The 12,052-nt window shown below is 40.3% G+C and overlaps 2 protein-coding genes and 2 long non-coding RNA genes across 4 annotated transcripts; 2 read left to right on the forward strand and 2 right to left on the reverse strand.

Annotated features, from left to right (window-relative positions):
• Positions 1-174: 174 nt before the first annotated feature.
• LOC116618308 lies at positions 175-2,911 on the reverse strand. Its single transcript, XM_032381834.2, has one exon. It carries the CDS (start codon positions 2,711-2,713, stop codon positions 1,235-1,237), a length of 1,479 nt encoding a protein of 492 aa, XP_032237725.2. The 5' UTR covers positions 2,714-2,911; the 3' UTR covers positions 175-1,234.
• A 720-nt stretch (positions 2,912-3,631) lies between these two features.
• On the forward strand, positions 3,632-5,706 carry LOC5512437 (UPF0612 protein C569.003). The gene is made up of 4 exons (XM_032381836.2): positions 3,632-3,781; positions 4,422-4,519; positions 4,739-5,132; positions 5,294-5,706. The coding sequence occupies exons 2-4, from the start codon at positions 4,445-4,447 to the stop codon at positions 5,512-5,514; spliced, it is 690 nt and encodes a 229-aa protein (XP_032237727.2). The 5' UTR covers positions 3,632-3,781; positions 4,422-4,444; the 3' UTR covers positions 5,515-5,706.
• On the reverse strand, positions 5,630-8,111 carry LOC116618311. The gene is made up of 2 exons (XR_004296139.2): positions 7,535-8,111; positions 5,630-6,713 (listed from the first exon to the last, which is right to left on the reverse strand). It is a non-coding gene; the product is annotated as an uncharacterized LOC116618311 (long non-coding RNA).
• A 1,796-nt stretch (positions 8,112-9,907) lies between these two features.
• LOC125560692 lies at positions 9,908-11,979 on the forward strand. Its single transcript, XR_007306786.1, has 2 exons — positions 9,908-10,849; positions 11,662-11,979. It is a non-coding gene; the product is annotated as an uncharacterized LOC125560692 (long non-coding RNA).
• Positions 11,980-12,052: the final 73 nt, after the last annotated feature.

Below are 12,052 nucleotides of genomic sequence, written 5' to 3' on the forward strand. Positions count from 1 at the left end.
GAGAGAGAGAGAGAGAGAGAGAGAGAGAGAGAGAGAGAGAGAGAGAGAGAGAGAGAGAGAGAGAGAGAGAGAGAGAGAGAGAGAGAGAGAGAGAGAGAGAGAGAGAGAGAGAGAGAGAGAGAGAGAGAGAGAGAGGAGAGAGAGAGAGAGAGAGAGAAAAGAGAGAGATCGCACTTGTTATTATTTCTTTTTATTTCTTGTTATTATTTCTTTTATTATTTTCTTTTATGAGTTTCATATGATATCAAAACAACGGTTCCCTAAACAAACGTCAGACAAAATGCGCCCGTGCGTTACGATGCCATGCCGACATAGTTTACATATTTTTTTAAATATAATAAGATTACAAAAGTAAGAAAAAATCGTACTTTACTTTTATTTTCCAGTGATAGTAAAAGCTCCCCTTTCCACCCATGTTCCCATTCACAATTCGCCGTGACACCGGTCTTGCACTCGGCACATGTTCGTCTTTCTTCAGAGAAGACCATGGCTTGATAAGAAGCGATCTATTCTGTTTCGCTGCGCTCAGCTGAATAAACTGATAAAAACCCGAATAGAGCATACCACTTCCTGTAGCCTTGCCTCAGCGAGTTAGGAATACATTCAACGAGCGCTTAGAGCTTTTGTAGCGCATCCATGGCAAACCCAGAATTTAAGTAGAATGTCAAAAACTGGATTTTATCAGAAAAAAAATATATTAGAAGTGCAAATATGCTGAGTCCGCTGTGCCTAAATCTTTTAGAAAGTTTTAAGTTTAAGTTTTAAAAAAATTATATCGAGTGCACAAGGGATATGCAAAAATGCCCGAATCAATGCAGACTCGTGTGTTACTATCTCACTTCTCTTAACTTGATTGGCAACATCAAGGCACAGCCTCTCTTTGGTTCGTATCATTTGCCCCTGGTTTGACGTGTGACTGGTCTGAATCGACTTAATCACCGACGAACTGGTCTGGCTAGTTATTTACTGGTCTGACAAGTAAATAACTGGTCTGACAAGTTCTTAAGTCAAGACACTGAGTAGGCCGGACACTGAGGTAGAAAATGATGCGATATAAATGGATCACGTTACCTCCTTCGGTTAAGACAAGTCAAAATTCTTACGCTGAAATGCGTCAAGCGACAAGCTTGGGTTCACACGAGGCGATCTTCTTATCACGTGACCAGCTTGGGGTTAGACGAGCCGAACCTATTATCACGTGACCACCTTGTGTTCACACGACGCGAATTTCTTATCACGTGACCACCTTAGGTTTAGACGAGCCGAACTTCTTACTGAACTCTGTGACTTTTATTTTATCTTCCAGAACGGCTCTGTTGAACGAAACCTTGGATTTCTGCGACTTCTCTTTCTTGTGTTTGTAAGGCGGGATGATTATATTATAAGAGTAGCTGTACGACCGGGATATCATGTGCTCGTGTATTGTATTCCTTAATTCTCTCGTAAACTGATACTTCTTCGCCAAGTTTTCGGCTCGCCTCTTTTTCTCATCGATACTCGCGGTAGATCGACCCGTGAACGGCCGATCATCCCATGATGACGTCAAATTTTCTGTTACGTCACGTGGCAGAAAATCATTGACCGATTGAACGGACCTCGTTTCCATGCGCGCCAGTTCCGGGAATGATTCTTCCTCGGACTCTTGGCGTTGTGATGACCGTGCTGTGAGGTCACTATGCGATCTTTTGGGCATTTGATCGACAGAACTCTCGGGTAGACTATCGAATAAGCTAAATCGCCGGGGTCTATTAGGCATAGATTTACTCAAAGGGCCAGCAGAACTGTAGCGCCTTTCAGACATGCCTGGGTCAACACATGGCATTCGTACCCACTCGTACCCATTCTCTCCTATCCCCGGGATGAACGACGGGCTAGAGCCCAGTCTACTCAAAGCATTAGTCGTTCTCTTCGCCCATGTAGTTTCTTCTGTGTTCGTTTCCTCGGCAACAGAGCTTAGTCGAGATGATATCCGATTTCCGGAGGTCTGTCCGGAACGGTTTTGTCCGGAGTCGCAATCTCCCATCGAGTCGTTATTGTTTGTCTCAGAAGGCTTTCGAGTAAGTCCCTTAAATCGTCTTCTCGCTTCTAGCACAGCTTTCATTTTTCTATCTTCCTCAGCACTTTCCTCCTTTTTCTCTTCCAGTCCAAGTTCCGATATTTCCTGTGCTATTTCCATTCTGAGTGCTTCTTCACCCAACTTGATTCGCTCCAGTCTCCCGGTCATTTTGATAATCCTGCTATGTTGCTTGTCTGCCTTGATGCTTTTCTTCTTAATTTTCGTGTGCATACTCTTCTTTGTTTTCTCTTTCTTTATTTCTTTCTTGACTGAAATTTGGTCTTTAATTTGCTCCAGTTTCGTCTGCATCTCGCTTGTTGTCCTTGCCAATCGTCGCCGATTCTCGAAAGGAGAATAATTCTCGCTCTCTTTATTCGCACTGTCTTCCTTTATAGATTTCTTCGTCTGCTTTAGTTCCTTCAATATTTTCTTTTTCTCATGCTTGAGTTTTTGCAATTCAGTTTTCTTCTTTTTTCTTTTCTTTGTGTGTAGTGTATTGGAATTCGTGCTCTCTGAAATTGTCTGCGATGTAATTGTTCTTGTTGAAGTTTCGTCTTCACTTCTTGACTCTGTAACATGCTGAATGCAAGCCGTTGGTACTTCATGCCCAATAGGGCTTTCCTCGTTCTCCTTGAATCTTACAGATTTTGCTGACATATCTGCTCTGAGTCCAGTGCTATAAAGGATATAGTTTATTCTTCCCAATTGAAACAGACGCAGATCCAACGGGTTTTGTTTCCTTGTTTCTATGGGGATTTCCAGCTTATAAATTATAACTCTTTTAGTCTGAATGGCTAGTACACGCCGCGCGCGTGAATTATTAACGATTTGACTCGTACAATATAGTAATGATTTATTAACATGCACTTTGAATCAGCAATTCTTCAACTAGCCAATCAAAAGACAACTTTGAGTGTCCAATTAATTGAGAGCGGGAAAACACAGGGCGGTTGTTACTATTCTTGTCAACAGTCATTAACATTTTTCATGTCTAGTATGAAACAAAAAAACGCCTCGAGAACATGCAAATTTATCTTATAATTTTTTTCTCCGTGTATATATATACAGACTATGTAAAGCTTTCTTGTTGTGTGCCAGTCCGAGAGGAATGTTTTCAATAAATTAAATTAATTGAAATAGGCATGTAACGATTCTTGAGTGTAAAATTCAAAGAGTGACAATAAAACAAATAGAATTCAATTATTTTAAACTAGTTTCGTGCAAAAAGTTCATGTTTGGAACCTTGAACTCTCTGCCAAGTCAAGATGTTGATTTTTACTTCGAAGCTCTAATTTATTTGACAACTCTTCAGAAAAGGCCTTTGTGTTAAGTAGTTTCATGCAAAAAGTTCAAGTCTGTAACCTTGGACTTTAAAATTAATCCACAGCTTTCTGTTTACAATAAAAGCAAAAAAGGGTTATGATACATAAGTATATAAATTTTCAACTATTCGTGCAAACTCGCAGAAAAAAATCATATAATCACGGCTTGTAAGATTTTCGAAAGATTTCTAACGATTATAAAACATGCGCGCAATAATGTGCTGCGCAGTTATTAGACACGACATCTCGATTACGGAGAGTTCTATGATTGGCTGAATTTCTCATGACTGGGATATAGAGGAAAGCTATAAAAGGATCACCTTGTTTCGATTTGCCTGCCTGACTGAGAAGGGAGAGCAAAGGCGAACGAAAGAAAAATACATCAATCTACTACCTTTTTGATGTAAGTAAAACCAAAACTATCCAACCATGCTAACTTGCATTTCCCAAACTTGAGTTTGAGGCAAAAATTTGTTTTACCAGAGACGTCCAGTATTTTTCTTTATTACACTCCTTTTCATATAAGAACGTCTAAGTTCCAGTTAAAGCTGGGCGTTTTTATTACTAGACATTTTCAGGATGGAAATTTTACTAACGATGTCTTAAATTTTATTGAATATAAACAAATTTATCCAATGAATTATTAGGAGAATTACATTATAAGAGAATTACATAAATGATCAATGGCAACAATATCTCAGGTTGTTTTATTGTGAACACAATTTTATTTTAGACTTACAAAACAATATTTGGTTGCTATCTTAGCATGGTCTGTTCTTGGTCTTAAAATTTGGTGCTATCTCAGGCTGAACATCCTTATAAAAAGGGTTCAAATTTATATATATATATATATATATATATATAAACGGCAGTGTACTGCCGTTTTTATTATTCTGCGAATTCTGGTTGACGATCTGCACCAGGGGAATGGCGGGAGTAAATTTGTGAAATTTAGAGTCTATGCATTCCCTTGGCATTTTTTTCCAAAATTTTAGCCATGGCTGTTTTGTATATAATTTAATAAGCACCATCTTTTTCGCCAGATTTGTCACAACTCTGATCAAGAATGAACCTTTTGCCGGTTCTTATGATGGTGACGATACTAGGCCTGGTCTCGGCCTCTAACCAAACTTCATGTCAGGTAAATTAGACAATGAAATAATTATGATGATGACTACGACGACGATGATGATGACGGTGGTGATGGTGACGGTGATAGTGATGGTAATGATTATGGTGATGATGATAATGACAATTTAAATACTGATATAAGGAATAGTAGTGTTTTATACTGATCTAATGCTTTATACTCATATATTGCGTTTTCACCCCGATGACTTTTTCTAACGCCATATTCAAGGGACCCCAAGCGCCTCAGTGTCTACCAGCGCTAGCACTGTACCTGCAGAAACAGGAAAATCTACTTCAAGCTGTCCAAAATGACCTAACAACCACCAAGAGCGAACTGACAACCACCAAAAACGACCTGGCAACCACTAAAAACGACCTGAGAGACACTAAGAAGGACCTAACAACCACTACGAACGACCTAGCGACAATAAAGAGCGCCCTGAAGACCACAAAAAACGACCTGGCGACTACTATGAACGCCCTAAAAACAACCCAAAACGACCTGGCGATCACCAAAAACGACCTGGCAAACACCAAGAACAACTTAGCGACCACCAAACAAGACTTAACATCTACCAAACACGATCTGGCAGCCACAAAAACTCAACTCCAACAAGCTATCGGTAGGTAGTGGTATAAAACAGGCGAAAATATTGCCCAATATCCATGACACCACCGCTGGGAAGCAACTAAAAGTATCTTCATGATACCCATTACTGCCCAACCCCCTTAACAAATCCTGGGCGCGCGCCTAATATATATAATTATGCTCCTTGTATTGCAGGCAAATGGCCGGCTGGTCAATACTGCATCCTAGCGAAAGGCCCATGTCCCGCGGGATTCACGCGATCTTCGGGTCACATGTTGGCTATCAACATGTACAGCCACACCCCTACTTACATCAAAACCGCGAGTTTTGGTGACAGTAAAATTGCGTGTCATGGGCCTTGCGGGAGGTACGGTAACTGGGTTGGTGAACTGCACATCACAGCCTGCTGCAAGTGATGCACTCCGTTAAAACAATAGCAACGAAGTAAATTTTGAATGATTATGATGATGATAAAAATATAATAATAATAATTATAATGATGATAATAATTATAATAATAACTGAAAATAATATGATTGAATCACAGGTTTACTTCAGGCTACATCACATATTGAGACATTGTAATAAAGTTATGCGAACATGGTAAATTTGTCAACTTTGAAAGTCTGCTGTAACCAACATGTGTTGTCACCCCCATGTAGGCCAGATATACTTGTTTTTGGATCCTTTGAGGTGACCACTACCGATCATAACTGATTTGTCTTTACTATGACTCCAAATTATCACCAAGACTCTACAGGTTTACCCCAATGTGCATATAAACCTAGTACAGGCATTAGTAGCAAACATATTTAACAGTATTGCAAAATCTCTGTTTACTGCTACTGTTCCCACCACACTATGAAAACAACAGCCATCCATAGGTATGTCATTTGCCATACATGATTAAGCAGAATGATCTAGTCATAATTCTGTAAAGAGCTCACTATTATTATTGAGAATATTGCCTTGATCACAATGAGTCTATGTCATAGGAATTTTGCTGAGTTACTTTTCATCCAGGTAGCCAGGATTTCCAGGAGGGGGGAAAGGGGTTGCACAGAGCAAATCTATAGATTTTTCAATAAAGGACCAAGATGTATAGATATCCAGGATAAAGAGGTCTACAAATGGGTGAAGAGACCGATCTTTACCCTCCCCGAAAAAAATCCAAAACCCTGGCTATGGGCCTGTATTTTTTTTTATGATAACAATTCTCATGTGATTCTTCTCATGCACTGGCCTCTTGGGAGAAAAAAAGGAGTGGTATACTCTCTTGCATAGATTCGAGAAACAGGCTAAATGTTTATGATAAATTGCAGTCTTGTTAGACAGCTCAAGCCTATAGCTGATCACTTATTTATCACTCATCAAATTGATAAACCTAATGCATCTAAGAAATCACAGTCTTGCGAGGGAGTTCAGGCCACTGTAGCTCATGCATGTCTTCCTGGTCATTACTGCCATGTTCTGGGTCCCGTTGTTTATTGATTTGATCACATGGTCCGTGGCAGTACCATAAGGCTATACACCAAGCTAAGAAAAGTATGGCAAATGCAATAGAAGATAGAATGGCTGCAGTTAGGCTATCCATGCCAAAGAATCAATCAATCACCTGAAAGTCAAATAACACAGGCAGAGTCAACAGCGGCCAAGCTTCATAACCAAGCTTCATAAAAGCATGTTGATCAACCATTCTTTTTTATTGTTTACAATTGAAAATCCAACAGTTTAATAACAAGAAGACTTCTAAATAACCATTTAACATACCTTTAATCAATTTTATAAAAGCACACAGAATTCTGATATGAAATATTAGGGCTGGAAGAAAATTGATAAAATTTTAGAAAAAAATACTATCATTAACTTCTTTCTTCTTGAATTCTTATATATATTTTCCCTTTTTTTCCTTTATTTTTTTCTTTGTATCTGCTCTAAAAAACAACACTAATTATCTCATAGTTCACATTTAAAGGGGATATTTCTCTCAACCCACTACTACCCCCTGCTCTGACATCCAAGCTTATTATGTATGCACCCAGGCCCGTAGCCAGGATTTTGAGTGGGGTGGTTCGTTTTTCCATTTGAGCAGCCCAAATTTCGGGTATACCCTTCTCCTCGCCTTATTACTTTAGGCAATCAAATCCTCCAATAAATTCAATCTTGTATCTAAAATGTTATTAATAGGGTGCTTCTTTTTAAAATAAGTATCTATCATGGCTATATGTTAAAAAAGACTTTTAAAGTTATCTACACATTGACGTGCACGGTATATCCATCCAGCCAACGTTTTTTTTTTTTTTTTCTCTGAGCGGACGTTCAAGCCAGGTGGGGGGGTGCGTGGTTCGTCCGAACCCCCCCTCGCCACAGGCCTGCTCTTGACCATTTTAATACACAATTCCTTTAGGAACGATATTACACCCCTAAAATACAAACCTGCTTGGTACTTGAATATTCTAGTTTTCTTGCTCTCTCGAGGTTTGTTGTTGTGGACTGGAAAAGTAAATTCCGGTCTAATCGCCAACGTAATTAGCATTTGACTTACAGCATTAGACAAAAAAAAATTCGCTCAAACATCAAATCTACCACGAAACACAAAAATGTAATTATTCCTTGCAGAGTGAAGAGATTAACTGTTCCGTTCATCAAATATATCGCTCTAGGGGTGATCAGTTCCAGCCTGATTTCCCGGGTTCTTTGGCAGGACAAAGTAGCTCAGAATAAAATACGTGCGGCAACAACACAATAGCTGCCTCGATAGGAGCTCACAAGTAGATTTATTCATCTCGCCATCTGCACTGCACTAGCCAATCACAAGCGGGGAATCTGACAGCTTGTCGCGGAGTTTTCAAGTATCGATGACATGACAAAGAGCTTAGCGATAGCCCAATGCGTGCTTTCCGGGTATCCTGTCGTTGACGTCCGAACAACCGATGAACAAATATCTCCTGGTGTTTTATACTGCAGTAATCCCCGGGAAACATTTAAAGCCACTCCAGTAGATAACCGCTCATCTGGCACGTCACACTGTCCACAGTGACAATATTATTATAGGGAGGGGGAAGGCAACAGTGGAACCTTTGTCCTCTGTGGGATTGGAAGAGGCAAGGGTGCACTTTTGTCCTCTGTGGGAGGGGGAGAGGCAAGAATGCACTTTTGTCCTCTGTGGGAGGGGAAGGGGCAAGGGTGCACTTTTGTCCTCTGTGGGAGGGGAAGAGGCAAGGGTGCACTTTTGTCCTCTGTGGGAGGGGAAGAGGCAAGGGTGCACTTTTGTCCTCTGTGGGAGGGGGAGAGGCAAGAGTGCACTTTTGTCCTTTGGGGGAGGTGGATAGGGCAACAGTCCTCTGTAGGAAGGGATAGGCAACACTTTTTTCCTCTATATAAATGAATTGTTTTAGCTCGTAGGTGGATACGACATAAAAAAAGATAATTTGAATTGAACTTTTTGTTCTCGGGGTAAGGTCCGCTTTCGCAGGCTCATAAGTATTGAATGAATGAGCATGTATCCAGGTTTGGGAGCAGCAGTGTTTGCTTCGTTTACTTCTACCCTTCTACTCCCGGGCCTTTAAGTGCATAGCCTTGAAACCAGCCACCGCCCCACTTATGTGTTTCTAAAATTAAATGACGCCCAGGGTGCTTAAACTAGCATTAAGAAAACAAATTGGTGTTTGCTCATTTAGACGCCGTGAGTTTCAATTAATTTCTTGCAATCCAAAATGTGGCGCATGTTTGAGGACGGTGTTTATTCGGGAGGACATCTACGTGGTTTTCAAATCCCGTGCAACAAAATGTAGTTGTTAAAATGTTATAGTCAAGCCAGAAAAAAAGAGAACAAAGACATTACAGTGTAATCGTGCTAAATAAACTAAATAGTATTTCACTAGTTTTTGTAAACCACTCTGCCTATCTAAGAGGAAGTCCCATGATCTTATCGTATATGGGCGGGCAGGAAACATGTCATGAAAATAGTGATTCGCAGCACAGACGCGTACCAAGGATTGGCTAAGAGTAGGGGGGGGGGGGGGGGGGTGTACGCAGTCATATGAAAAAGCATAGTATTTGAATATTCCTTAATAAGAAATTGGACCCACTTTTTGACCTACGAGGGGGGGGAGGGGTTCGCGCACCCCCCCCCCCCCCCCCCCCCCTGTGTGTACGCGCCTGAAGAATGAACACATGTTTGGTTCTTAGACGTTTGATCGTGGTTCCTCCCTCATTCTACGTAATACTTTTACTTGTACATCCATGAATAAGAAACTTGCAAACACTTACACAGATTCGTTTGAATCCGTATACGTATATAAAAATGACGTTACCCGGTACCTTTCAGCGTTTTCAAACGTTTGAATCCGTGTTAGTGTGGACGGCTGGATCCAGGCGAACACGAGTGTGGACGCGAATCAAGTAATGCGTTTTCGGATGTTACTAAAACGGGGAACGGGGAACAGGGATCTGGGAACGAGTGATCAGCGGTAGGGCACAGCGATGTAGCAACCTCACGTGCGTCTCTTTGGCTCTTCTCTCGTTAAAATGGATGGTAAAAGAAATCTCTGACTCTGTTTCTAAGAATTATGAATAATTCCTGCGCCCATTGAATCGAATCTAATGTATTTCTCTTATTTTAGATGTGATAGAGATCAAGTCAAGTGAAAGTTATGTTGAAAGGGATAATATGATAACAGTTTGCTTGGGTAGTTTAGTGCGAGCTAAAACCGCAATGGTAAACTTGAAAAGAGATTTATGGAAAGATATTTTGATGTTGAAAGCTGCTGTTTTCCTTTTACAAGTTCAACAATGTCTGAGCTTGAGTCTGAGCTTGAGCTGTAATAAAGTGTACAGAGGAGCAAATAAGATGGGGCCAGAAAAGTAATAACATTTTGCAATAGTCTAATTTAGTAAACAGTCAACTTGGTGTTAGAGAAAAGAAGGGTCGTGGTCACGGAAAACAGCAGCTTTCAACATCAATAATCATAAAAATACTGAAAACAGCACCTCAAATTTGTAAAGAGTGCTTTTCATCACTATGGAATGAGAATTTGAAGTCATGGCAATGTAGGATTGCAAAAATATCCACGGATTCAAAATATGTTTCCATAAATCTCTTTTCAAGTTTACCATTGCGATTTTAGCTTGCACTAAACTACCCAAGCAAAATGTTATCATATTATCCCTTTCAACATACTTTTCACTTGACTTGATCTCTATCACATCTAAAATAAGAGAAACGTATTAGATTCGATTCAATGGGCGCATGAATTATTCATAATTCTTAGAAACAGAGTCAGAGATTTCACTTACCATCCATTTTAACGAGAGAAGAGCCAAAGAGACGCACTTGAGGTTGCTACATCGCTGTGCCCTACCGCTGATCACTCGTTCCCAGATCCCTGTTCTTAGACGTTTGACCGTGGTTCCTCCCTCATTCTACGCGATACTTTTACTTGTACATCCATGAATGAGGGGCCGTCCACACTAACACGGATTCGTTTCAAAATAAGTATACTTTTTGATACGTTTAGGCCTTCCGTACTAGCACGGAGGTGGGATCCAGCGAATCCGGATACTTTTGAAAACGCTGTTGAAAGTGAATCTAAATGAATCCGTATACTTTGGTCCGTAGTGTGGACGGTAGAATCCGTATCAAAATGAAAACGATGGCGTCTATCGCAGGCGCGCTCTGCTTTGAGTACGCGCATATCATAAAGTGTGGACGACCCCTTAGTTGACCTCCAGTGAGCGCAAATGTGTACAGTACGTGTCAAAATTCAATCCCTCGTGACCATTGTTTATCCATAATAACTCCCCCGGACTGTTCCTTTCGCGCGAAGCTACTCGAAAATATTGATTATGATTCACAAGAATAACTCCAGCAGGATAGATATTTATTATCAAGATTATACGTTGGCTAATTTTGAAGAACCTATAATTATTATAAAGCCGGAACGCAAATCAAATCGTGTTTGTTTACAATCAGAACAACGGGCATTGATAATCGTCTTTGTTCTCAGGTAGCGTAGACCCAAAATAATTGCTAATGAAATCAATACATAAAACGTATTGACGGCTTCCTTAGGATCAATATCACAAAATCACAAAACTTGTTGGTGTTATGTTGTGGACGTGTTTTTTCTTTAAATTGCAAAAGAACAAAGTACACATAGCCTTGATAGCCTCATCGCGAATGGGCACAGGGCCCTTTGATTCTTTGTCGCTGGAGTATTGCGTATACCCAAACGCTTACAGACTTGTTAACGTTCCATTTCCAAGCCAAGAATGTCATGTCAAGTTTTTCAAGCTCGAGCTTGGCTTTGTTCTACCCCGCATTCCTTAGCGATACGCTCTCGAATGATATTTTATTTATGGAATATCGTCTTCGCATCAAACCACGATTCTCCATCTCGATCATTCTCTCCTGTAAGCCTTGTACGCTACGGATACTCTTTAAGCGCCACCAGAACGCAGACATCAATCCAAATCCAACAATAAACAGTCCTGCGGCAACAATGCGATATATCTTTCCTTTGTAGTAGATAAACTCAGTGCAATTGTTATTTTTCTTGCAGTTTTTGACATCGTGAAAAGCCAGCGACAAAAATATAAAGCAAAGTGTTATCAGTATCACACCAGCACAGATACACGAACCATTGACGATGAATTGCCTTCGATCTCTAGCGACATTGTGTTCCATACACCACCGTTAAGGTACTTCTAGCGTCGGTTAACCTGACAGGTTTAATCGTGCTAATTATGTAGAATATTTTCGAGTGATCCAAATCGCAAATGTAAGGTAAACGAGGACGCTTCCTTTGTGGTTGTTTTTTGATCTTGTTTACCACCATCAAGTATCTTCTTTGAGCACTAATAAACCTCGAAGTCACTGGTCTCACTTCCCGTCAAACCTGCACGATGGGTTTTTACTTTTAACTTGGAGTTTTGCAAAACGTCAAAAGTAGG

This window comes from Nematostella vectensis, chromosome 15 (genome assembly GCF_932526225.1).
Source record: "Nematostella vectensis chromosome 15, jaNemVect1.1, whole genome shotgun sequence".
NCBI classification, from domain to species: Eukaryota; Metazoa; Cnidaria; class Anthozoa; order Actiniaria; family Edwardsiidae; genus Nematostella; species Nematostella vectensis.

Excerpts from the sequence above, each read along its gene's own strand:
- LOC116618308 (XM_032381834.2), bottom strand. The coding sequence starts at position 2,713 with ATGTCAGCAAAATCTGTAAGATTCAAGGAGAACGAGGAAAGCCCTATT.
- LOC5512437 (XM_032381836.2), top strand. The coding sequence starts at position 4,445 with ATGAACCTTTTGCCGGTTCTTATGATGGTGACGATACTAGGCCTGGTC. Across the intron at positions 4,520-4,738 it reads CTAACCAAACTTCATGTCAG|GGACCCCAAGCGCCTCAGTG; the intron begins GTAAATTAGACA and ends GCCATATTCAAG. Across the intron at positions 5,133-5,293 it reads TCAACTCCAACAAGCTATCG|GCAAATGGCCGGCTGGTCAA; the intron begins GTAGGTAGTGGT and ends CTTGTATTGCAG.